The sequence below is a fragment of the Lithobates pipiens genome, unplaced genomic scaffold (assembly GCF_037356315.1).
Source record: "Lithobates pipiens isolate NorthernLeopardFrog02 unplaced genomic scaffold, aLitPip1_a1.2 Scaffold_8, whole genome shotgun sequence".
NCBI classification, from domain to species: domain Eukaryota; kingdom Metazoa; phylum Chordata; class Amphibia; order Anura; family Ranidae; genus Lithobates; species Lithobates pipiens.
This window is the reverse complement of record NW_027507903.1, coordinates 244,876,630-244,902,680: the sequence shown is the minus strand read 5'-3', so window position 1 is coordinate 244,902,680 and position 26,051 is coordinate 244,876,630. Positions and strand designations below refer to the sequence as shown.

General features: G+C 43.8%; 1 protein-coding gene across 3 annotated transcripts in view; it reads right to left on the bottom strand.

Annotated features, from left to right (window-relative positions):
- The window catches only part of MDM1 (Mdm1 nuclear protein), a 94,018-nt gene extending 69,682 nt beyond the window's left edge, over nt 1-24,336 (bottom strand). For 2 of the 3 annotated variants that reach the window (XM_077469259.1, XM_077469260.1), the window contains exons 1-2: nt 24,174-24,336; nt 16,401-16,506 (exon numbers count right to left, since the gene is read on the bottom strand). In XM_077469259.1, the coding sequence (XP_077325385.1) occupies nt 16,401-16,506; nt 24,174-24,191 (124 nt within the window). In that variant the 5' untranslated portion in view covers nt 24,192-24,336. The remainder of the gene's footprint in view (nt 1-16,400; nt 16,507-24,173) is intronic. The other variant, XM_077469261.1, reaches the window with a different exon arrangement.
- Between the last annotated feature and the right edge of the window lie 1,715 nt (nt 24,337-26,051).

Here is a 26,051-nt window from a genome sequence, read left to right as displayed (position 1 = left end):
AGATCGATCCTTGAAACATTAACTGACGCCATAACTCATGTACTAGGTGCCCCAGCAGGAGCCAAGAGACTAAGTAAACCTCCTATTAGGTATGGTGTGGAGGATGGTGAGGAATGCCCCTTGATAGAGGTCCCAAACCCAAGGGGAGGACAGAATGATGCACTGGGCCAGCCATATCCCTTGACTATGACTGTTTTTCGACCATGGACTGACAGTGATATACAAAAGGCTACAGAACACATAAAACATCCAAAATTAGGTCCAGCTGAATTCATTGAAAACATAGAGGGATTACGGAACAGTTATAAATTGAATGGGGTGGAAGTAGAGAGAGCCCTGAGGAGAGTATTAGGGTCAGATTGGGCTTCGGTAAAGGGGGATTGGGACCCCTGCGCCCCAGCAAATGCACATGGATGGGGGGATCCATTGCCTCCAGAAAGCCCAGACTTAGGAAACAGGTTGACTGCCCTACTGAACAGATGCCAGCTTAGATGGGTACAACGGACTGATTGGCAAAAAATAAAAAATAAATAAATATGACAGTACAAGAAGACAAAGAAAGTGTCAGTGACTACCTAAATAAATTACGAGAGATTTTTAGAGTGCTCTCCGGGCTCCCCGAAGCTGAGGATGTGAATAGTGCATATTAGCAACAGCTAAAGATTGTTTTTTTTAAATGGATTGAAACAGGATCATAAGGATTACATTGTTTAAAACATGGTTACTTACCGAACTGCATCAGTTTTAGATGTTTTACAATATGCTAAGCATTCTGAGAAGTATTTGAAAGCAAAAGCAAAAAAGAATGTGAAATTAAAGGTTCTTATGCAAGGTGATGAAAGGGAGGAGGATGCAGAAGAGTACACTGCTGAGGCAGAACTAGAGGGGTCTCATAGAGGAAGGATTACTCTACAGAAATAGACAGTGCAACGAGAGTACTTCCACCCTGTGTACAAGCACTGGTAGCATCAGCGGTGTAGTGGTTAGCACTCTCGCCTAGCAGTGAAGGGGTCACTGGTTCGAATCCTAATCATGATGCTGCCTGCCTGGAGTTTGCATGTACTCCCTGTGCCTGTGTGGATTTCCTCCGGGTGCTCTGGTTTCCTCCCGCACTCCGGGGACATGCAGGTGGGTTGATTGGCTTCTGTCCCGGTTTGGCCCTGGTATATGAATGGGGACGTTGGATCCTTGGGGGTGGAGAACGATGTGGGTGTACAGGGGTAGAGGCTAGACACTCACTCAGGCTGAACCGGATGGACTGGTGTCTTTATTCAACTTTACTAACTGAAAAGGTACCACATGCAGTGTTTGTTATCCTGTTACAGCAAAAGAATATCACATTTGAGCCCAGCACGACACCTTTCCTGTATGACAATACTCTTGACACAACCTCACTTAACAATACAGAGGTGTACTACATTAAACCCATCCACGTTACTACTACTTCCTACTGACGGGTATAAATATGACTGCACTGTTGCCATCGCTGAAAAGGTACTGCCACGAAGTGATCTGAAAGATGTACCATTATCTAACCCTGACATGACACTTTTTGTTGATGGTTCTAGTAAGAAAAATCCAGATGGCACAAATGCAACAGGATATGCAGTAGTGACACAGGATGAGATTTTGGAAGCGGGGCCACTACCAAAACATTATTCAGCACAAGTTGCAGAACTTGTAGCACTGACAAGAGCATGTATACTGTCAGAAGGAAATCTGTAACCATATACACTGACAGTCAATATGCCTTTTCAACAGTGCATGTTTTTGCACAACAATGGAAAAACAGGGGGATGGTCACCTCCAGTGGTAAACCAATTTCACATACGGACTTCATTTTAGAACTCCTAGATGCAATACAGTTACCAAAAAAGCTTGCAATCTGTAAATGTCAAGCACACACAAAATATACGGACCCCATCTCAAAGGGAAATAAAAGGGCAGATGAAGCTGCACATAAAATAATGACGAGAAATCATAGTGATAGATCATACAGTCCTTACTGATATGCAGCAAAATGCCCCCCCTGGGGAAAACAAAGGGTTGCACAATAATTGATGATATTTACACATCACCTGAAGGGAAACCGGTATTACCAAAATCTTTATTTAGGTATGCAGCAGTATTGACACATGGAGTAACGCATGTGTCAAACAGGGGGATGACTGAGATGTTAAATAAAGTATGTACAGCCTATGGATTCACAAACTACTCAAAAACTTTTTGCTCTCAATGTCTTATATGTGCAAGACACAATGCTCAGGGAGGTATAAGACCACAGAAAGGGGAGTTCCCTACACCACAATATCCATTCCAACACATTTGCATGGATTTTATTGAATTAGACAAATGTGAAAAGAAGAAATATTGTTTGGTACCCAGGCACCCTGACCAAATGGGTGGGTGGAGATATTCCCGACAGGAAGTGCAGATGCACAGACTGTAGCCAAAGCATTACTAAGAGATATTATTCCTAGATTTGGAATCCCTGAAAGGATTTACAGTGATAATGGACCCCATTTTGTAATTAAAAAATATACAACATTTGATAGAAGTGATGAGAATTAAAGGGAAATACCATTGTGCCTATCATCCCCAATCAGCTGGATTGGTAGAAAGACATAATGGCATTCTAAAAAGCAAACTGAGAAAAGTTATGGAAGAAATAGGTAAAAATAATTGGATGTATTGCCTACTAGTAGCTGTGACCAGTATGTATATCACACCCCCAAAAGAAGATGAAAAGGTGTATGTGGGAGATTGGGGTCTCAATAAAAAGTAATAAGAAAAAAGCAGTGGTACTCCCCAAGGTGGGATGGTCCTTTCAAAGTCCTTTTAACTACCCCTACTGTGATAAGGATTGTAGAGAGGTCTACCTGGATTCACCAGTCCCATTGTAAAAACGTTTTACAGGCAGAGTAGGGCCAGTTGGCTACAAGAGGTCCAGAAAGTCCGGCTACAAAGGGAGGTCTCACACAAGGTGGGACTTGTCTCAAACCGGTGAAGTCTCCCTCCCCTTCCAACTCCCCTATCCTATCCGCTGGAACTCTGTAGCTGGTTAGGATGAAAGGGACAGTAATTATCCTTGGGTAACTGGTGACTCTAGGAGAGGCATCCATAAGAGGGGGTAGGCGCTATGGAAGAGTAGAGGAACTTTTGGATTGGGAAAGAACAGGAAAAGCATTAAATCTAACCTTTATAGAGGGAATAACTAGCACTATACTGGTAGACTTCTGTCAGATTGCAGATTGTGGGGATACAACTGGGGCTAGAGGACTTCTATGGGCAGATAAATATATCTGCTGGCTCTGGAATAAGGCAGGATGTCAAGCATGGGATCAGGCCCTGTTGACTACAGCGCATCAAGATTGGGGGTATAATCAACCAGGGGCTAAAAAGAGTGGTATAAAGGAGAGACTCATAATCACAAAAGCGGCCAACTCCCCCTGCACAAATAGTAAGAACTGTAACCAACTATTAATAACATTAAAAGGAGCCGAGGAAGGAAGATCAGCGGTTGTATTCCATGGGAGCATGGGTGTCAGGAACTGACCCCTCAGGAACATTTTTCCTTGAGGTATTACCTCCTAATAAAATTAAACAACAGGAAAAAGTAGACTCAGAAGGGAAAGAAGAAGGCCATACTAAAATAGAAGTTCTGAGTAAAACTATAAGATTCACTAACCTAACAATAGAAGATGCCATAGCTTTGGAGACGGGCTACCAAGAAAAAAAATGAGTGGTTAGAATGGTTGAGGTACACGGTTAGAACTCTGAAAAAGGAAAACTGTTTAGTTTGTGCCGGAGCCAGACCACATTTAGCAACAGTTCCTTTTCCTCTAGATCACAATACAGATCCAGAAGGTTTAAAATGTATGTTGCAATTGTATAATAAGAGCTATAAACCTGAAACAAATTCTACTGGTCACACATTGAGTTTGTTGTTTCCCCCAGTACAGAGACCTCAGATACCCCCAGCGGTTACCGCTTATCCGGGCAACTTTACTTGTTTTGCACTCCCAGGGAACCGTAGCGCGGTGGATCTTGGGTCACTACCTGATGACTACTGTGTGGAGAGGATTAACACGGACAACGGTGACTGGGTTGGACATGACATTCAGAGAGCTGATGTCTGGTGGATGTTTGGGGATAAGAAACTGCGAGCTAGACTACCGGCCAATGCCCAAGGGGATTGCGCTATGGTCCAGCTGGCTATGCCCCTGAGAATCCTGTCAGAATACCCGTGGACTAAGAGTCACCGACAGTATCATAGGGACACCTCTCCCTTGGGGTCATTTGACTCTCAGATCTACATAGATGAGGTTGGGGTTCCTCGCGGGGTGCCGGACGAGTTTAAAGCCAGGAATCAGGTGACAGCTGGGTTTGAGTCTCTTCTCTGGTGGGTGACTATAGATAAAAATGTTGACTGGATTAATTATATATATTATAACCAACAACGATTTGTAAATTATACTAGGGATGCTGTGAAGGGCCTAGCAGAACAGTTGGCCCCCACATCTCTAATGGCCTGGCAGAACCGAATGGCTTTAGATATGGTCTTAGCTGAAAGAGGAGGGTATGCAAAATGTTTGGTAGCATGTGTTGTACATTTATCCCTACAATACAGCTCCTGGAGGGACCGTGACCAGAGCCTTGGAAGGACTGACTGCGCTATCGAATGAATTGGCGGAAAACTCAGGTATTAATGATCCATTCACAACTTGGCTTGAAGGATGGTTCGGTAAATGGACTGGATTTATCATATCATGTTTGATCTCAATCGCTGTGGCTTTGGCCGTTTTGGTCACTTGCGGATGCTGCTGCATTCCCTGTATTCGAGGACTTTCACAAAAACTCATTGAAACTGCAGTCTCAAGAACAATGTATCAAACCCTCTCTACCTCTGAGGAGACCTATGTGGACATTGAAGCTCAACTTAATGACATACAGTCCGAAAGTGTATAACACAGGGACTTTCATCGAAATGTGTGGAGATAAAATAGTCACACAAAGAGGAGGGAATGTTAGAAAAGTTTTAAATGTTTATTGTGTGACTATTAGAAAAACAATAGTCCTGAGACTGATTTGTTAAAAAGCTTACTTCTGAGCACATTATTGTATTAACTCATTGTATTGTTTTGTCCTAATTAACTCCATAGTAAGTAGGATGATTAGATTTAACTAAATATGATAGCCTAAGAATGTACGGGAATATGTATAGCTTATAAAGTGCAAGCCTGTGCCATGACACGTTATTTATGTTCTTTCAACCAATAGAAGCACAGAGATGTTATTCTTGTGGGATATGTGAGGGCGGAACACTTTCTTTTGTGGGGACTTTTTCTTCAGCTTTCGTGCTGTAAGCATGTCTCCCTGTTGTGGGCCACATCAGAAATAAATTTTCCTGCTTCTCAGAACACCTGATGTTTTTTTTACTGATCACAAGGGAATTTCCTAACAGCCTTCTTGCTGGCTAAAAAGTTGTACAGCCATGTAAAAAAAAAAAATATGTACACTCCATGGAAATTGTTGACCTTTTGAACATACTTGAACAAGATAAACATTAGATGTTTCATTTAAACAGTGCCTGTTTAATATATACATATATATATAAAACTTTAATCAGAAGATTATGAAAAATTGCCTTTTCGATCGTATCACCTCAGTCTCAGAAGCTGGTACTGCCCCCTTAAGCAGAGATGACTTCTTGTAGGTAATTTGCATAACTACCCCACAGTCTGAAACCCCTTTCACACTGGGTGGTTTTCAAGTGCTTTAGCGCTAGAAATAGCCTCTGCTAAGCGCCCATTCACTCTAGTGTGTCTTTTCACACTGGGGCGGTGCGCTTGCTTGACGTTCTGAAAAGTCCTGCAAGCAGCACGTTTTGGGCGGGTTGGGAGCGCTGTATTTAGCACTCCCAAAACGTTCTGCCCATTGGAATGAATGGGCAGCACCTTAAAAGCGATGCAAAACGGGAGACTAAAAGCTGCGCAAAAAGTGCTGCTTAAACAGCACTAAAGTGCCACTAAAACGAGCGGCGCTTTAGCGCTAATGGCCAGCGCTTTCAGTGTGAAAGCAGCCTTTTTTCAACTCTGAGACATTTTTGAGCTCTCCTTCATGTACATTTTTTTCAGTTTCAAGATGTTTGTGTTTTGTTTTTTTTGCTGGGCTTTTTTTGCTGGCCCTACCAGTCCTGGACAAATTATCAGTCATTTGACTGCACTACTTGTAGATTGTTTTCTTTACAATAGAATGATTTATTGCTAATATACTAGTCTTAATAAATCCCTTGACAGACCCATAGCCAATTGATCTGGGCATGATGACATAACACATACAAATACCAAAGAGAACACCAGACCCTAGATGTCTAATAAGGTTCTAATTATTGGCACCTAATCTAGAACAATGGATTTATGGAAGAGGTGGTAATTGTAGGGATCTACTTACTTTCTTTCTATGTGACAGCTCCACATTTTTCTTAATTTAAATGATGAGAATTAATACACCATGTCGATTTTATGTGACATTAGTTTAAGTATATCCTCTTTATACGTGGGCACTGTTTGAATGAAGATATAAAGTTTGCCTGTTCAGATATGTTCAAAATTAATTTGGTGTACTTTTCACAGGCCTGTAAATATTTGAATTTCCATAGCGTGGCCTATAGTTCCTATAGTAAAATGCTGGCTGGCTGGGACATTCGCCATTATGGGTGGGCATCTTATGATGTCCTCCCCAAAACATACCTCGTTCATGCCCCAGGGGTGACGCTGTAGCGTTATCTGATGCTTACTGTGTCCACCAGATGACAGATCAGTGTACCAGCCTGCTGCTGTGATCGCTATACTCTATCACAGCAGATCACATGACAATTGTACACAATGGATAGCTTCCATTCATGACAATCATTTTGTACTATTGTGTTGATCCCTGTGATTGGTCACAGTGATTGCATGATACAGATGGGGCCAAACACAGTCCACCTGTACCATATGATTAGCCATGGCCAATCAAAGCTAATCACAATAGTAAACACTGAATGAATGGATTTCATTCAGAAGAAGTGGTTGCTTATAACAGTGCAATTCTCTGTTATAAGCAATCATTGTGTGTAAAAAAAAAAAAATCCTGATCACCTCCCCAGAGTAGTACACTGTATTACTCTGTTCATAGTATGTAAAAACATGCTGTCACCAGTCAATGTCCCTGATCATCGCCACACCAGTTATATGATGATGCTGTACTACACTAATGACAGTATTTAATTTTTTTTTTAAAAATTAGAAAAAAAAAACATTTTGCTTTAACCACTTCCCGATTCCCAACCGCCTCAAATACATATACGGCGGCAGAATGGCACCGCTGCCCAAACCACCGTAAAGATACATTGGTCCCTTTAAGAGCCATAGGCACTCATACTCATAAACACTAAAATCCCTGCATTTACAGACATCCACAATCTAATACTAGCCTATCTAGCCCTGTAAAGATTAAATCAGTATACATACCTTTTCTGAAGCTGATCCAACCCGATCCAATGCTAAGCTATCAGCTGCGGCTTCTCTGGGTAGGTGGGTGCAGAGGAGCCAGCCGACAACGTAAGACCCATAGTAAGTCTATTGGTGACGTCACTCTCCATTCATTAATTTCACAGCCGTTGTCGGCCATGTCCTCTGCAGAGCTTCTGCCGCTGGAGACTGCATCAGCTTCAAAAAAGGTGTGTATTCTTCTTTACAGGGTTAGTGTTAGATTGTGGATGCCTGTAGATGCAGGGATTTTAGTGGTAGGGTGGATTTACATTTTAAGTTCTTCTTTTTCCAACAAATTGTGACTGATTGTGATTGGATTGGATTTGATTGACAGCAGCTTGAGCCAATCGCTGTGCAGATATCAATCTATTCAATCAGGACCCAAAACACCGGCTGGAGTCGGTGTTGCTCGTCCCCAGTGCAGGAACAATTGGGAATGATCAGGCTCAGGTAGAGCTTCACAATTCTGGGCAAAATGAGAATCACAATTTTTTTGCTTAGAATAAAAAGATCACGATTCTCGCGACGTAAAATCGTTCACATTATACAAAAAGATGGGCTAACTTTACTGGTTAGCTTTATTTTTTTTCTTTTTTTTTTTTTTTAATTCATTAAAGTCATTTTTTTTTTAAATTGCATTTGAAACGCCGCTGTGCAAATACAGTGTGACATAAAGTATTGCAACAACCACCATTTTATTCTCTAGGGTGTCTACTAAAAGAATATATATTTAAAATTATTTTAAACCGACAAATGTCAGAAAAAGGTTTAGTGTTTAAGTGTGTAAGGGATCTTCCCGGGGTAGGGTGTGTTTGGACACAGTTCACAGCAGACTTGGAATTTATAAAGCAGATCTTGGCGTTTATTCGTGGTACAAACAGTCCAGCAAACAAAATATACAGCAACACCGTGCTTTCTAAGTACAACAAAAATAAAAGTCCTAGCCCGGCTGGGCGCTTACTAACAGGTTCTTCTCACCTATCTGACACTTACAAACACAGCGTCTTTCACCTGGATGTCGCAGGGTGAGTTTTAGCTCCAGCAGTGGCTGTGCTTGCAGCTTCCTTCAACACACAGATTGTTCATTCCCTGGCTGAGAGCAATCACCTGCAGACCTTGCAGAGCCTTTAGCTTCCCAGGCTAATTAGGATCAAAGCTCACCTGATCCCAAACCCAGAACTGGATCGGGGGATGTGGAATGACAGGTCCCTCTACCAAACCTACCTGCCATTCCATATAAACCCAGGCCCGGCAAAATTAAATAACAACTCAGCAGCATATCGCTGCTGAGAAACTGATCCATCCTGGATTTACCATCTCACACTGTGTAGCAACCTAGGTGAGATGTACACCCCCTCAACCACTTCTCCAGTGACATGTCTACATATCCCCCCCCTCTTTTTCAGACCGGAGGGCTGAGCCTTTTGTCCCCACAGACAACTTACCCTTGACAATGCGTCAGCATTTGCCTGTAATTTCCCTGGCCTGTGTTCCACAGTGAAATTAAAGTTTTGTAGGGAGAGAAACCATCTAGTCACTCTTGCATTTCTTTCCTTGTTTGACTTCATCCATGTTAGGGGGGCATGGTCTGTCACCAACTTGAATTTCCTTCCTAGCAAGTAATACTTTAACGATTCTAGGGCCCACTTCACTGCCAAACATTCTCGCTCCACAATGGCATAATTTTTCTCGGCCGGGGTTAGTTTTCTACTCAAGTACGTCACTGGATGCTCCTCACCATTCACTACTTGTGAGAGTACTGCACCTAAGCCTGTGTTAGAGGCATCTGTCTGGACCAGAAATTCTCGCCTGAAATCGGGGGTAACTAAGACAGGTGGTTGGCACAAGGCAGACTTAAGGCTTTGGAAAGCCTTCTCGGCCTCTGGGGTCCACGTGACCATTGCTGTCTTTCCGCCCTTTGTCAAGTCAGTTAGTGGAGCAGCAACTGAGGCAAAGTTCGGCACAAATCTACGGTAATACCCCGTAATACCCAGGAAAGCTCTAACCTGTTTCCTTGTCAGGGGTCTAGGCCAATTCTGTATTGCCTCAATTTTATTTAGCTGTGGCTTAATCAACCCTCTCCCAATAATGTAGCCTAGATATTTGGCCTCTTCTAGGGCTAGAGCACACTTCTCGGCATTTATGGTCAACCCCGCATCACTTATGGCATCCAACACGGCCTGTACCTTACAGAGGTGACTTTCCCAATCAGGGCTAAAAATGACCACATCATCGAGGTAGGCAGCTGAGTAATCACGATGTGGTCGCAGAATCAAGTCCATCAACCTCTGGAAAGTTGCAGGCGCTCCATGTAACCCGAATGGCATCACTACATACTGGAATAGCCCATCAGGGGTGGAGAATGCAGTTTTCTCTTTAGCCTCACCAGAAAGTGGAATCTGCCAGTAGCCCTTTGTGAGATCGAGGGTGGTTATGTACCTGGCGTTACCCAACTTCTCAATCAACTCATCTACCCTGGGCATAGGATACGCATCGAACTTGGAGATCTCATTCAACTTTCTGAAATCGTTACAGAACCTCCAAGTTCCATTGGGCTTTGGGATTAGCACAATTGGGCTGGACCATTCACTCTGTGACACCTCAATTACCCCCAGAGCAAGCATACGTTTTACCTCGGCAGATACGGCTTCCCTACGTGCCTCCGGTATCCTATAGGGCTTAAGGTTTACTCTGCTTCTAGGCTCAGTTTCAATGTGATGATGGATGAGGTGTGTACGCCCTGGGAGGTCAGAGAACTTGTTTTTGTTTTTCTGTAAAAATTCCTGAGCCTCCTGTTTCTGTGACACTGATAGAGTATCACCTACCTTGACTGGAGGGATTGGTGGTGACAAATTATTAACAGTATTTGTCGCCACCAAGGATTCCCTGTCTTTCCAGGGCTTGATCAAGTTTATGTGATAAACTTGGAAAGGCTTCCTTCTACCTGGTTGGTGCACCTTGTAGTTCACCTCACTGATCTTTTCAACAATTTCATAAGGACCTTGCCACTTCGCTAAGAATTTACTCTCAACAGTGGGGACTAGTACAAGAACCCTATCGCCTGGGTTGAATATCCTGATTCTTGCGGACCGGTTGTAAATTCTACTTTGGGCCTCTTGAGCTCTCTGGAGGTGTTCCCTTACCAGGGGCATTACCGTGGCTATACGGTCCTGCATTTGTGCTACATGCTCAATAACACTCTTGTATGGGGTGGACTCACTCTCCCATGTCTCTTTTGCAATGTCCAGTAGACCCCTAGGGTGACGACCATAGACCAACTCGAATGGTGAGAACCCTGTGGACGCTTGGGGCACTTCCCTAATAGCAAACATGAGGTAGGGTAATAAATGATCCCAGTCACGACCATCTTTTGCCACCACTTTCTTCAACATATGTTTCAAAGTTTTATTAAATCTCTCCACCAATCCGTCCGTCTGGGGGTGGTATACAGAGGTACGGATGTGTGAGACTTTAAATAGTTTACATAATTCCTTCATCAGTTTTGACATAAATGGCGTACCTTGGTCAGTTAGGATTTCTTTGGGGATCCCAGTCCTAGAGAACATATAAAACAACTCACGTGCAATTGTTTTAGATGCAGTGTTTCTTAAGGGTACAGCCTCAGGATAGCGGGTCGCATAATCGACGACTACCAAAATATACTGGTGTCCTCTAGCTGACTTTGCAACGGGACCCACTAAATCCATGGCAATACGCTCAAAAGGCACCTCTATAATAGGGAGCGAAACCAAAGGACTGCGAAAATGTGACACTGGGGCACTAACCTGACATGTGGGGCACGACTCGCAGTATTTTTTAATGTCATCATATATTGCCGGCCAAAAAAACCTCTGGAGAACCCTCTCTCGCGTTTTGTCAGTCCCCAAGTGTCCCCCAAGAACATGGTTATGTGCCATGTCAAGCACCTGACGCCGGTACGGCTTAGGTACCAGAAGCTGTTCCACAATCTCATCCTTAATCTTATTGACTCTATAGAAAAGATCATTAGTCACCGAAAAATGTGGAAATCTTTTTTCAGCATCTGGTTCCTGAGGTACCCCATTCATTACAGCAACCTGCTCTCTTGCATTTTTGAGAGTGGGGTCCTGTAATTGTGCAGCCCCAAAATTATCTCTAGACACCTCTAAGTCTAGTATATTTTGCTCAGTGGGAGGAGCCTCCTCCTCCCCAGCCAGGACCTGTAAAGGAAAACAATCATTTTCATCCTGCATACTTTTATCATTCACAGTGGACAAGCAACCACCTTAGAGATATCCTCACTCCTTTTGGGGATTTTTCTTTTTTCCCAGAGAGCCCAGAATAAAGGAAAATCGCGCCCCAATATTACATTATGCATGAGGTTTTTAACCACACCCACTTCATATTGTACTGTGCCTTGTTCAGTCCCGACTTTAGCCAGCACTATAGGGTACACTTTTGTATCACCATGTATACACACAACGCTCATATGCTTTTTAGACTCTAAGTCCCCAGTCACCAGGCTAGCATGCACCAAGGTTACAAGGCTTCCTGAGTCCATTAACGCTTTAACAGGAAAGTCATTGATTGTGATGTTGCAGATTTGCGGTTCAGTCTCTAGTCCAGGAACTGCAGCACAAGATGGTTCCGCAAATAGCGACTGACGCCGGCTAGCGTCACATTCCATGGGTTCAGAGGTAAGAGGGCAATGGGCCGACACGTGTCCCGCCTCATGGCATCTCCAACACTGGATAGGGCCTGGTCTCTTTGGCAAGGAGTCCTTTTCAGAGCCCCTTAGCCACCCTGGACCATCACCAGTCTTTTGTCCCTGAGACACCACTTGAGCCCTTTTCCCCCCATCAGCACCCCTCCACACTCCCCCAATAGATGGAAGTCTCTTACCAGCTGACGGCACAGATCTGGCGCTCCGGGGAGGTGAAGATGCTGCAGGAACATCACGGAGGTAGTCCTCAGTCGCCTGGAACCTCTCCACAAGGTTGACAAGTTCGTTTGCATTCTTAGGATCACCTTGTCCCACCCAGCGTTGCAAGTCAGTAGGAAGCGCTCGGAGGTAGCGATCCATCACGACCTTCTCTAGGATTTGTGCAGGAGTAGAAGTGTCTGGCTCCAACCACTTTCTTGCCAAATGGATTAGGTCATACATCTGGGACCTCGCTGATTTGTCCAGACTGTAGCTCCAGTTGCGTACCCTCCGGGCACGGACTGCAGTAGTAACTCCTAGTCGGGCAAGTATCTCCTCTTTTAGCCGAGTATAGTCCTTAACCTCTTGCTCACTGAGGTCATAGTAGGCTTTTTGAGGTTCACCTGTTAAATAGGGCGCAATTACCTCTGCCCACTCAGCGGCTGGTAACTTCTCTCGCTCAGCCACGCGCTCAAATACTGTTAGATAGGCTTCAACATCGTCCTCAGCAGTCATCTTTTGCAGCGCTTTCTGCACAGTCCTTCTCCCAAAAAAAATCTCTGGAGCGGCTCCCTCCATTGTGGGTGGATTAGCAACCACAGGCGCCTCTCGATTTACTATCAGGTGCTCGATAAGTTGTTGTTGGCTTTGGCGCAAAGCTTGCAACTCTTCCTTATGCATCTGCTGTTGTGCAGCCATGGACTGTTCATGTCGTTGCTGTTGTTGCAAACTCACTTGCATAAACTGCTTCAGCATCTCCTCCATGTTGCTGGACTGTTCTTGGAGTGTAGTTGCAGCTTTCACCCAGGACATCAGCAGCTGTAGCCAAGTCTGTCCACACCGTTGCCCCTAGCAACCGCGTTGCCCGCTATCTCCACCAATTGTAAGGGATCTTCCCGGGGTAGGGTGTGTTTGGACACAGTTCACAGCAGACTTGGAATTTATAAAGCAGATCTTGGCGTTTATTCGTGGTACAAACAGTCCAGCAAACAAAATATACAGCAACACCGTGCTTTCTAAGTACAACAAAAATAAAAGTCCTAGCCCGGCTGGGCGCTTACTAACAGGTTCTTCTCACCTATCTGACACTTACAAACACAGCGTCTTTCGCCTGGATGTCGCAGGGTGAGTTTTAGCTCCAGCAGTGGCTGTGCTTGCAGCTTCCTTCAACACACAGATTGTTCATTCCCTGGCTGAGAGCAATCACCTGCAGACCTTGCAGAGCCTTTAGCTTCCCAGGCTAATTAGGATCAAAGCTCACCTGATCCCAAACCCAGAACTGGATCGGGGGATGTGGAATGACAGGTCCCTCTACCAAACCTACCTGCCATTCCATATAAACCCAGGCCCGGCAAAATTAAATAACTCAGCAGCATATCGCTGCTGAGAAACTGATCCATCCTGGATTTACCATCTCACACTGTGTAGCAACCTAGGTGAGATGTACACCCCCTCAACCACTTCTCCAGTGACATGTCTACAAGTGGTTAAACTTTTTTCGCTTACACACAAAGTCTATTCCATTGACAAATTATTACAATGTTTATACTTAAGTGCAACTGTTAAAGAATGTTTTGATTCTTGGCAGACTGCCCAGTTTTTCTCTTCCTTTTTTTATGGGCTGTGGCTTCAGAAAAGCAGAGAGAATTCTTTGCATAGAAAGAATTGTGAAATACTTCAAGATTGCGATAATGATTCTTGACGATTAATTGTGCAGCTATAGGCTCAGGTAAGTAAAAGGTGGGCCGGGGGGGGGGGGGGGGGCTGGTGAACTACAAGAGGTTTTTCACCTCAAAGCACAGAATGCATTGAGGTGAAAAAATGCAAGGGTTTACAACCCCTTTAAATACCACCAAATGAAAGCTCTTTTTGTGTCAAAGAAATGATAAAAATCTTAATTTGAGTAGTGTTGCATGACGGCACAATTGTCATTGAAAGTGCAACAGCGCTGAAAGCTGAAAATTGGCCTGGGCAGGAAGAGGGTGTAAGTGCCTGGTATTGAAGTGGTTAAAGGCCCTTTCAAAGTGAATAGGCTGCCTTAAAGAGGGAGTCCACCTAAAATTATTAAAAGCCAGCAGATGCAAATACTGTAGCTGCTGACTTTTAATAAATGGACACTTACCTGTCCCAGGGCCCAGCGATGTTGGCAGCCAAAACCGAGCAATCGCTCGGCTCTCGGCTGCTACCGCCGCCATTCTCATTTAGGGAATCAGGAAGTGAAGCGTTGTGACTTCACTTCCCGTTTTCCTAGTGCGCATGCACGAGTTGCGCTGCGTGTCGTAAGTGGTCCCTGCTATCTCCTGGGACCTGTGTGTTTCCCAGGAGACAGCGGGGGTGCGGGAAGGGGCGTGACTCCCGCGGGAGTCTATTCCCGGAAGTGGGTGCAGATACCTGTATTATACAGGTATCTGCACTCCCCTCCCCCCTGAAAGGTGCCAACTGTGGCACCGGAGGGGGGGAGGAATGAAATGAGCAGAAATTCCACTTTTCAGTGGAACTCCGCTTTGAATCAAGACATAACACTTTAGGGAGATTTCCTCTCGCATTGCATCAACAGGATAGAAAGTGAAGAGAAATCTTTCCAGTAGGACACAGACAGCAAAAAGCAACCTGATAGGGGTTTAACCTTTCCTTGCGTTATCCATACACTTTACTTTAATTTTAAAAAAAATCAAAAGCAACATCAATCACTGTCGTTTATTGGAAAATAGCTAGGGTTGTCAGGGCAGCTATTTAAAACAAGACATACGGTATATAAAATAAGCACGCTATAAGGGTTTATTACAATTAGCTGAATGACCACGCGCCATTTGTCGGCAAGACACGCAGGACAGAGCTCTGCCTATGTAAACAAGGCAGAGCTCTGTCCTGTCAGTGGAAAAGTAATGGATTTTCTTTCCCAACAAAGCAGGAAATAAAATTCATCACTTCTCTTAGTAAAAACAGCACATACAGACAACAAAAACACTGGTTAGGCACACATTTAACCTTTTGATCACCCTAGATGTTTAACCCCTTCCTAGCCATTGTCATTAGTACAGTGTCGGCGCATATTTTTAGCACTGATCCCTGTATTAGTGTCACTGGTTCCCAAAAGTGTCAGTTAAAGTCCGATTGTCTGCCACAATTTTGCAGTTCCACTATAAGTCGATTACTACTCCACTAGTAACACTGCTGCCACTAGTAACAAAAAAAGTATTAAAAATTCCAGTATAAATACCATGGTTTGTAGACACAATAACTTTTTGCGCAAACCAATCAATATACACTTATTAGAATTTTTTTACCAAAAATATGTAGCAGAATACATGTTGGCCTAAATTTATGAAAAAATTAAATGTTTTTATTTTTTCATTGGATATGTTTTATAGCAGAAAGTAAAAATATTTTTTTTAAATTAAAAAATTTTGGTCTTTTTTTGTTGATAGCGCAAAAAAAAAAAAACAGCAGCGGTGATCAAATACCACCAAAAGAAAGCTCTATTTGTGTGAAAAAAGGACATAATTTTCATTTATGTATAGTGTTGCAGGACCGCGCAATTGTCAGTTAAAGTAACGCAGTGCCGTATTGCTTAAAATGGCATGGTCATAAAGGGTGATAAATCTTCCGGGGGTCAAGTGGTTTAAATGTACTGGAATATTTCTAGTAAATGTCGATCTAACGCTACTCTCTAATGCAGTGTTCCTGTTATTTGTTCTCTATTATTTGATTTGACAAACTTCACAGTGTCCAAGTACCATGGAAAGGCATAAAGGGAAAATTATGTCATTTCCCAGTCCTCACAGATGTGATACTGTCAGCCACAGGACTGTTCAAAGATCTTTTGGTTTTGATAATGACATATTCATCAATGCTTCTAAGTTATGAAATGAACATCTAGAACGTTCATGGTCACCTTCAATCTACAATCTATGCCAGCTCATTATTTTTTAGAAAGAATCATATGCAAGTGCACTTTTTCTCACCAAGCTCATCAGATGGAAGCCCGGCCCATCTGGACATCTGGGTGGCGTCTTCACTTGCATCATAGGATGTGTTCCCCTTGAAGTTCCTGTTATATTCTGATGAGGCCTGGGCCAACATAGAACATTAATTCAAATTTAAGATACAGCTTTTATTTCAATAAAAAATAGCAGAGAAAAGCTTAAAGTGGTTGTAAATCTCAGACATGAATTATGAACAAAGCACATCCCTCTATAGTGTGTACTTGACTCAGTTAAAAGCACTAAGTGTCATTTCTGTCTGCTGCTTCGTTCCTCTGCTATCAGCATGAATCACTTCTGATAAGTTATCCTGACACCAAGAGAAGAAAGGTGACGGGACAGACCTCCAGCTGATTGACAGCCTCAGCTCTGTTCCTGTGAGCTGTGTCCTTCCCTCCAATCAGCTCTCTGCTCAGCACAGCTCTCCGCCTCTTTTTTTCTGAACTCTCAGACAAGCTTATTAATTCAGCACTTTGAACAGATATAGAGGAGGGAAGACTGCAGATAGACAGGAACAACTTGGAGGAGGATTTGTTGTATCTTTGTGTGCCAAAGGATAGTCCTGGGTATATGTGAGGGTTTACAACCACTTTAAATATGGTAATTCTTTTTGACCAAAGCTCACTGTCTCAATAATTTATAGTGGAACAAATTACATATACTTTATAATACAGTCTATCACTAGCATTAACACTCCAGTCCCACCTGTAACATAATTTTATTACCTGTTTATCCTGCCTGTCGGTTATTTTTTAACTTCCTTTTACAGCCCAAGCTGTCCAGCAAAAGTGGTATTTAGAGGGTTGAGATAAACAATTGAAAATGGAACTAATCCCATCAATTTAAAGGTTTCCCAAAACAGGTACATTCAAGGAATGCCATCAGTGATAACTGCCAAAGTAATAACTGATCACATGTGCAGCACCATGGCAATTGCAGATCAAACAGAAGCTAAGATAGAAGCTTCCTTGGCTGTAAGGGATTGAAGGGTTTAGTTCCACTTTAACACTTAGGCCGGCCACACGCGGTTCGAATCTCGGCTGGTTCAGGAGGAACTGGCCGAGATTCGAACCTTTAAAGTGGTTGTAAATTCTCCCCCGCAACTTTGTCCCATGTAAATCAGCATAAAAAACCCTAATGAACACTGCTTGTAGAAATCTCCTTACTTGCTTAGTATTGTAATCCTTTTTGTTCTTTAGAATGACATCACTGAGCATGCCCAGATCTCACATGATTTACGGCACACTCTGTGTGCTTGTCTATCTATTATCAGGACTTCCTACGGCACAACACTGAAATCCCACGAGACTGCATAATCACTCAGAGCTTCCTCCTACACACCATGTGACCATGTGACCTCACATGCAGTGTAAACCTGGGCATTGGACAGAATTACTGCAGTCTTATCAGCTGAAGCTGATAGACTGACATAGGCAAACACTAGATAATCGGCACAAGTAAATACTATGAAATAAAACAAGTCAGCTATGAGCAGGGAAGAAGGGTTGCCATAGAAACATTGGATTGAGAAGGAGGCTTGGTTAACAGTACAGGAAGTGCTCAATGTAAGGACGGAAATACACTCCACTGTGGACTCAGAAAACAATACTTAAAATGGCGCTGCCTAAACCCTGGAAACAAGTTTTTTAAAGTTTCTTTAAACCGTAAGTAATATGTGATTTGGGCTGGATTATAGTGGCTATAGTTTGATAATTACTTATTATAATGGACTAAATGAAAATAAGCGTCAGAGTGGGAGAGTTTACTTCCTCTTTAATGGGCAGGCTAAATGTGCCAAGTTGGTCGATCATATTAACTTGGGTACGACCAGCCTGCCAGGTTTCTCTTGCGATTATCACTAGCGGCTGTTATAGCCGCTAGCAATAATCACTGTCTTCTCCTGGTGGGGACGTCTTCCTACAAAATAAATTGTTGCTGTAATAACTTAAAAGTGTTTACATAAGTTCAGCTCTAGGTTTAAAGCCTCCCATACATGGATCGAAATTCAGCCGATTCAGAAGTGACCGGTTGAATTTCAATCCACACTATATTGTCAAAAGTACTGTAATGCCTGCATTGGTCCAAATCATATAATGGAGGGGGGATTATGGTGTTGGGTTGTTTTTTAGGGGTTAGGCTTGGCCCCTTAATTCCAGTGAAGGGAACTCTTAAAGCGTTAGCATACAAGGACATTTTGGACAATGTCATGCTACCAACTTTGTGCGAACAGCTTGGGGAGGGCCCCTTCCTGTTCCAACATGACTGCGCACCAGTGCACAAAGCAAGGTCCATAAAGACATAGATGAGCAAGTTTGAGGTGGAGGAACTTGACTGGCCTGCACAGAGTCTTAACCTAAACTCTATAGAACACCTTTGGGATGAATTAGAGTGGAGACTGTGAGCCAGGACTTCTTGTCCTACATCAGTGCCTGACCTCATAAATGAGCTTCTGGAAGAATGGCCAAACATTCCCATAGACACACTCTTAAACCTTGTGGACAGCCTTCCAAGAAGAAATGAAGCTGTTATAGATGCAAAGGGTGGGCCAATTCAATATTAAACCCTACGGACTAAGATCGGGATGCCACTAAATTTCATGTGCATGTAAAGGCAGGTGTCCCATTACTTTTGGTAATATAGTGTAATAAGTAAAAATGTCCAATTTGGGCCCAATTAGCAATTTTTTCTCCCATGTGTCATGTGACTCATTAGTGTTACAAGGTCTCAGGTGTGAATGTGGAGCGGGTGTGTTAAATTTGGTGTTATCGCTCTCACTCTCTCATACTGGTCACTGGCAGTTCAACATGGCACCTTATGGCAAAGAACTCTCTGAGGATCTAAAAAAAAGAATTGTTGCTCTACATAAAGATGGCCTAGGCTATAAGAAGATTTGCAGGATCCTGAAACTGAGCTGCAGCACGCTGGCCAAAACCATACAGCAATTTAACAGAGCAGGTTCCACTCAGAACAGGCCTCATTATGGTCAACCAAAGAAGTTGAGTGCACGTGCTCAGCGTCATATCCAGATATCCCAGTTGTCTTTGGGAAAAAGACTTATGAGTGCTGCCAGCATTGCTGCAGAGGTTGAAGGGGTGGGGGGTCAGCCTGACGGTGCTCAGACCATACGCTGCACACTGCATTAAATTGGCCTGTATGGCTGTCATCCCAAAAGGAAGCCTCTTCTAAAGATGATGCAGAAGAAAGGCCGCAAACAGTTTGCTGAGGACAAGCAGACTAAGGACATGGATTACTGGAACCATGTCCTGTAGTCTGATGAGACCAAGATAAACTTATTTGGTTCAGATGGTAACAAGAGTGTGTGGAGGGAACCATGTGAGGAGTACAAAGACAAGTGTCTTGCCTACAGTCAAGCATGGTGGTGGGAGTGTCATGGTCTGGGGCTGCATGAGTGCAGCCAGGACTGGGGAGCAACAGTTCTTTGAGGGAACCATGAATGCCATCATGTACTGTGACATACTGAAGCAGAGCATGATCCCCTCCTTTCAGGGACTGGGCCGCAGGGCAGTATCCAAACATGATAAGAACCCCAAACACCCCTTCAAGACGACCACTGCCTTGCTAAAGAAGCTGAGGGTAAAGGTGATGGTCTGGCCAAGCATGTCCCCAGACCTAAACCCTATTGAGCATCTGTGGGGCATCCTAAAAAGTATAGTGGGAGAGCGCAAGATCTCTAACATCCACCAGCTCTGTGATGTCATCATGGAGGAGTGGAAGAGGACTCCAGTGGTAACCTGTGAAACTCTGGTGAACTCCATGCCCATGAAGGTCAAGGCAGTGCTGGGAAATAATGGTGTCCATGGTGTTATACAAGCTGTACACTCACTACATTGTAGCAGTGATGAAAAGATATAATAAAATATTTACAAAAATGTGAGGGGTGTACTCACTTTTGTGAGCTAATATTAGATATTTTCTGTACTTGTGGAACATGCCCTGTGCCTGAAAAGAGAAAACTAGCGATGCACCTCATACAATGAGTACAAGTACCAATACTTTTTAACTTCAGCTGTCAGCAATGGTACAAAGCATTGAAAAGTTATTTACAAATGAAATAAATCTATTTTTTTTTTTATTTAGCACTTTTTCAATGTAAAATGTGTAAATATATGTTAATGTATATATGTAAAAATATTCACTAACAAAGCTAACAAAAAAAGTTATAATTTTTTATCGTTTATAAAATAGATGTGACCAAAAGAAAAAAGCAGGAAAATAATAATGAAATGGAGGAGAATAGGGCGTTAATTGCAGCTGATTAGAGTAAATTAAGGGTTATTAAGGGGTTAAACAGAGGAATATTTGTTCATCCCTTTCATCTTCAGTTGAAGAAACAGAAATATACAAAAAGAAACAATGTTTCTTTTCATTTTAGTGTTTTAGGGCTGAGCAATGTTGGTAATAAACATTGCCGGTGTTCTGCCGAGACCTGTCCCCCCGTCGGATAGTGTCTGCCTTGTACTGCGCAGGCGCAGTGCTTGCGCAATATGGAGGACAAGGAGACGCTGAAAGTCTCTGAAGATGAATGGCGCCTGTGCACTTAATAGTACCTTCTGCCCTGAGTCCAGGTTCAAGCCCCACCATGCAAGTCGACATACGGTGTGCACTTAGTAACAGGGCCCCTCGCCATGCTTCGGGCACAATTTTTTATTCTAACTCTATGTCCACTTGGATGGTGGGGCCTGAACCATCTTTGGAGACTTTCATCTTCGGAGGCTTTCGGCATCTCCTTGTCCTCCTGCGCAAGCGCAGTACAGGGTGGACACTATCCGACGGGGGACACTATTCCACAAGACACCGGCTGCTTTTTTTTCTTTTTTTTTTTTTCTTTTTTACAGCTCCAATTACCAGACTTCTTTAAAGTGGTTGTAAACCCTTACAAACCACTTTGACCTACAGGTAAGCCTAGATTAAGGCTTACCTGTAGGTCCAAGCAATATCTCCTAAACCTATATGGTTTAGGAGATATTTGCCCGAAAACGGGCACCGCTGTCTATGGCGCATGCGCCGTAGACAGCGGCGCGCAGGCGCACTGAGCGCGGCATTCTCAGCGACGGAGCTGCCGCGCGTGTTGGCTCCTGTGCGCATGCGCGGGAGTGACGTCATTGCGGCTTCTCCGAATGACAGCGGCGGAGCTGCGAGACCCCACCAACAAGATGGATGCGGCGGACTACAGGGGACAGCGGCGACTTCGCTGGCTCCTGTGTCAGGTAAGTGACACATAATGGGCTACTATGCGATGCATAGTAGTCCATTATGCTTTACCTTTGCAGGGAATGAAAGAGGAAGTAAACTCATCAGGGTTTACTTCCTCTTTAAGACTGTGGAGACCCACTGACAGCTCAAATAGCCGAGCCTGAAAGTATCTGTTTCAGGTATCTGTGCATTTTTTTTTTTTTTACATTTTTAATTTATCACAGGGACAAAGCCCACAAGGACAGATGGGTAACAGAGAAACATACAGTAGAAGTAGTGATCATATAAACCATAACATATGTTATAACAGCCACTTATCCTTAAACAGTTTCCTAGAGGCAATAAATAGGTCGATAGCAAGTGTGCTGAAATTGTGTTTGGAATGTTGTGAAGACTTCCGTTCATGGTGGGAGGTTCTATTTACCCCTCCCTTGCACATAATCTAGGCCACTTGGTACTGTAGTATTTATGGGAAATTGCAGTCCCGTGAGTTCAGCCACCCTTCTTTTTGTTTATTTGCATTTGACTATCCTCCTCCTGCTACAGACTCCCAAACGTGGGGGGGGGTTATAGCGGTATCAGTGCATTTGCATGAGTACCGATACTTGTGCAAATACTCGGTATCGGCACCGCTACCAATACTAGTATCGGTGCAACCCTAGAGAAAACAAATGCAGCCACCACATCCAAGCACTGGTAAACTGTATTCTGCACTGGTAAACTGTATTCTATTGGATTTTTGCTTTTGGGATTAGTCATCCTTCAAGGCTTGGTTCGCACCTATGCAGGATGTGGTTGGCGCGTTTTTGCAGTGCGGTTCGTGTTTTTTTTTCCACACGTTTTTGATGCGTTTTGCATTTTTGGGATGTGTTAATGTTGCTAGGAGGAGATGGCTGTTGTCATGCAGGAAACGCACCAAAAACGCATGTACATTTTTTATTGAAGTTTATGGTACCAAAAACAGTCTGCTGTGGGCAAAAAAGTCCATAACCCTTTCAAAAACACACACCAGTTGAAAACACACAGAAGTGAATGTGACCCATAGAAAATAATGTTACAGGGTAAGCTCACCTGGACAGAAAATCCGTAAGGTGAACTTACACTTGACCCCCTCACCATGCCCCCTGCCAGGCACTGGAACGTCGTTTTACTTGTTTGGGAATTTTAAATCCTCCTGGCTTTCTCTCCCGTCCTCCAGCGCTGACAGGACAGATTCTGATTGGTCAGCGCCAACCACGTACCTCCTATCTGTACATGCTGAGAGGTACGGATAGGAGATTAGGCTCAGTTCACACAATTGCGATGCAAGTGCGGGTTCCCGCATCGCATGTCTGTCAGGCAGTTCACAGCTGTGGGTGTCAACACACAGTTATTGACAACCCCAGATCGGTTCGCAAATCGCTGTGCGAACTGCCAAATGGTGCAGGAATCAGATCGCATGGGTGTGAATGCCCATATGATCCGATTCCAGTGTGGACCAAAAAAAAGGGTCCCGCACCATTTTGGTGCCAATGCAATGAGAATTCAGCCATACAATCTGTATTGCTGAATTTGCATCGCACAGACATTGCGTATGATCTGCACAGCAGTGCGGTGCGAATCACATGCGATGTCTATCATTGCACCAGTGTGAACCCAGCCTAAGCTGCGGGGATTTCAAATTCAAAGACCGGGGGAGCGCTGTCCTGGTGTCTGACAGTGGAGGTGGGGTAGTACATTTCTGAAAATCCGAAAACGCACTGCAAAACGCATAAGTGTGAACCTAGCCTAATTTTTTGATAGACTTTATTCTAGTTTCTCACTGCTGCAATGTGAATTTAGGGCGATTTTGATCCGATTGCGTTGCAAATTTGCATTGCAAATTCTTTATGTGTTCTTGCGATTCTACTGCAAATTTTGCAGTCTATAGAGCTGAATTCGCAACGCACACGGATCAAACTCAGACAGGACCCTTTTTTTTAACGCAGCTTAGATTCGCAACGCATTGATATGAAGGGCACTCATGGAAAACAATGTTATTAAAACGACTTGCGAATTTGAGCGATCGCAATAGAATTCGCAGCAGTGTGTACCTAGCCTTAGCACAGGAACGCTTATGTTCCATGAAGTGCGGATTTTCTAGAGATCTGATATGGTACATCATACATGCTACAATCACACAGGTAGACAAGGACAGATCACAGACATTTTCACTTTCACTTTGTCACACTCGGACAGCATTCTTCCTGATCTGTGTACAGATATTAAATTAATGTGACACACAACACACAGCTACACATCTGACATCTCAATCCAACATCGCATGTGGATGGCACCCTTTAACTGCCATTTCTGCTGCTGCCATTTCTATTATCCTATACAAAAACGGCAGTTTGCAGGTAAAAGATAAACACGGACTTCTCCTGTATTAGTAAAGCGAGATTCTAATAAGGAACCCCAGAAGTCACAGTGTGCATTGCTGGACCCTCTCTCTCTCTCTCTCTCTCTCTCCTATCTCCATCACTCTCCTATAAAAACACACACAGCTGCAGCTCGAGGCACCTTGAATCGGACCGGCATGCTGCGGACTCTCCTTTCCCCGGGCTTCCTTTGTGCTGCAACAAGGGTTCGATCTCTGCTGTCAGGACGATGTAAACAGAGCCCGTTACCTTGGTAAAGCCCAGCCAGCGTCCAATCCGTACTGCGCACGCGCCTGTGCTAACGGCTCTGCCAGCTCCTTCACCAATGAAAGAAGGCCTTCCGGAGTCCTCAGAGCGCAGGCTTGTTTATTCCTCGTGCTGTGGGGATCAGCTGTGTGCACTGTATGGCGCCTGACTGCTGTATTCATGTCTCAGGTGTAGGCTTCCATTACCTTGTCACCTGTCTATAGTAGAGCCCACGTCTGCCAGATACAATCCATGGGGAGCACAGCACACAGTGGAGGGGCCTGTGCTATCCTCCATGGGGGACTCATAGAGGTTTTCTTTCATTATTCCAGTCTTATGCCACGTACACACGGTCAAATGTTCGACAGGAGCCTCTTGTCGGAAATTCTGAACCGTGTATAGGCTCCATCGGAATTTCCTTCACACAAAATTTGAGATCTGGATCTCAAATTTTTCCGACAACAAAATCTGTTGTTGTAAATTCCGATCGCGTGTACACAATTTCCGACACACAAAGTTCCACACATGCTCAGAATCAAGCAAAAGACCCGCACTGCCTATTGAACTTCATTTTTCTCGACTCGTCATAAATCTTGTACGTGTTGTTTTTAGACAGAAAATGTTCGATGGGAGCTTGTTATTGGAAATTCCGAACCGCGTTTAGGCTACATTTTCCATCGGAATTTCCTTCACACAAAATTTGAGACCTGGATCTCAAATTCTCTGACAACAAAATCCATTGTTGTAAATTCCGATCGCATGTACACAATTCCGACGCACAAAGTTCCACGCCTGCTTGGAATCAAGCAAAAGAGCCGCACTGGCTATTGAACTTAATTTTTCTTGGCTTGTCGTACGTCTTATACGTGTTGTTTTCCGACAGAAAATGTTCGATGGGAGCTTGTTTTTGGAAATTTTGACCGTGTGTAGGCTTCATCGGACATTTTCCATCGGAATTTCCGACACAAAATTTGAGATCTGGATCTCCAATTTTCAGACAACAAAATCCATTGTCGTAAATTCTGATCGTGTGTACACAATTCTGACGCACAAAGTTCAACGCATGCTCGGAATCAAGCAAAAGAGCCCCACTGGCGATTAAGCGTCATTTTTCTTGGCTGGTCGTACGTGTCGTACGTCACCGTGTTCTTTGACGTTCAGAATTTCCGACAAGATTTGTGTGACCGTGTGTATGCAAGACAAGTTTCAGCCAACATCCGTCAGAATAAATCCGTGGATTTTGTTCTCGGAATCTCCGATCAATGTCCCATCGTGTGTACAGGGCATTAGCATTTCCAGGATGGCAGTGCTGAGTAAAAAAAATGTAGCGGTGTGTTTTTTCCTTTTTTGCTGATTTTGCTTGGCGCAGTGCGGTGGTGAGGAGGCAAATGCTGTTGACTCTGGTGTAAAGGGAAACACTGATGTAAGGGTGTTTCACCAAAGCTTCCAGTTACTTTGGAGTTCCTAGCATTCCCCCTTAACTGGTTCCCAACTGGCTCACGCAGATATACTGTGACAGAATGGCTCTCCTTGGCGAAATCCCATATATATATATATATATATATATATATATATATATATATATATATACGGCTTTGCCCAGGAAAGCCACCAGAGGGTGTGTGAGCACCGCCAGAGGCATATGTGCCCACTGCACAGCGGGGGACCCGATGATCGCCACCGCCCACGCACGAGTGCCAGCACGGAGAGAAGGAGAGGAGAGAAGACAGATCGTGTGTTCCTATAAAGTAGGAACAGCGATCTGTCATCTCTC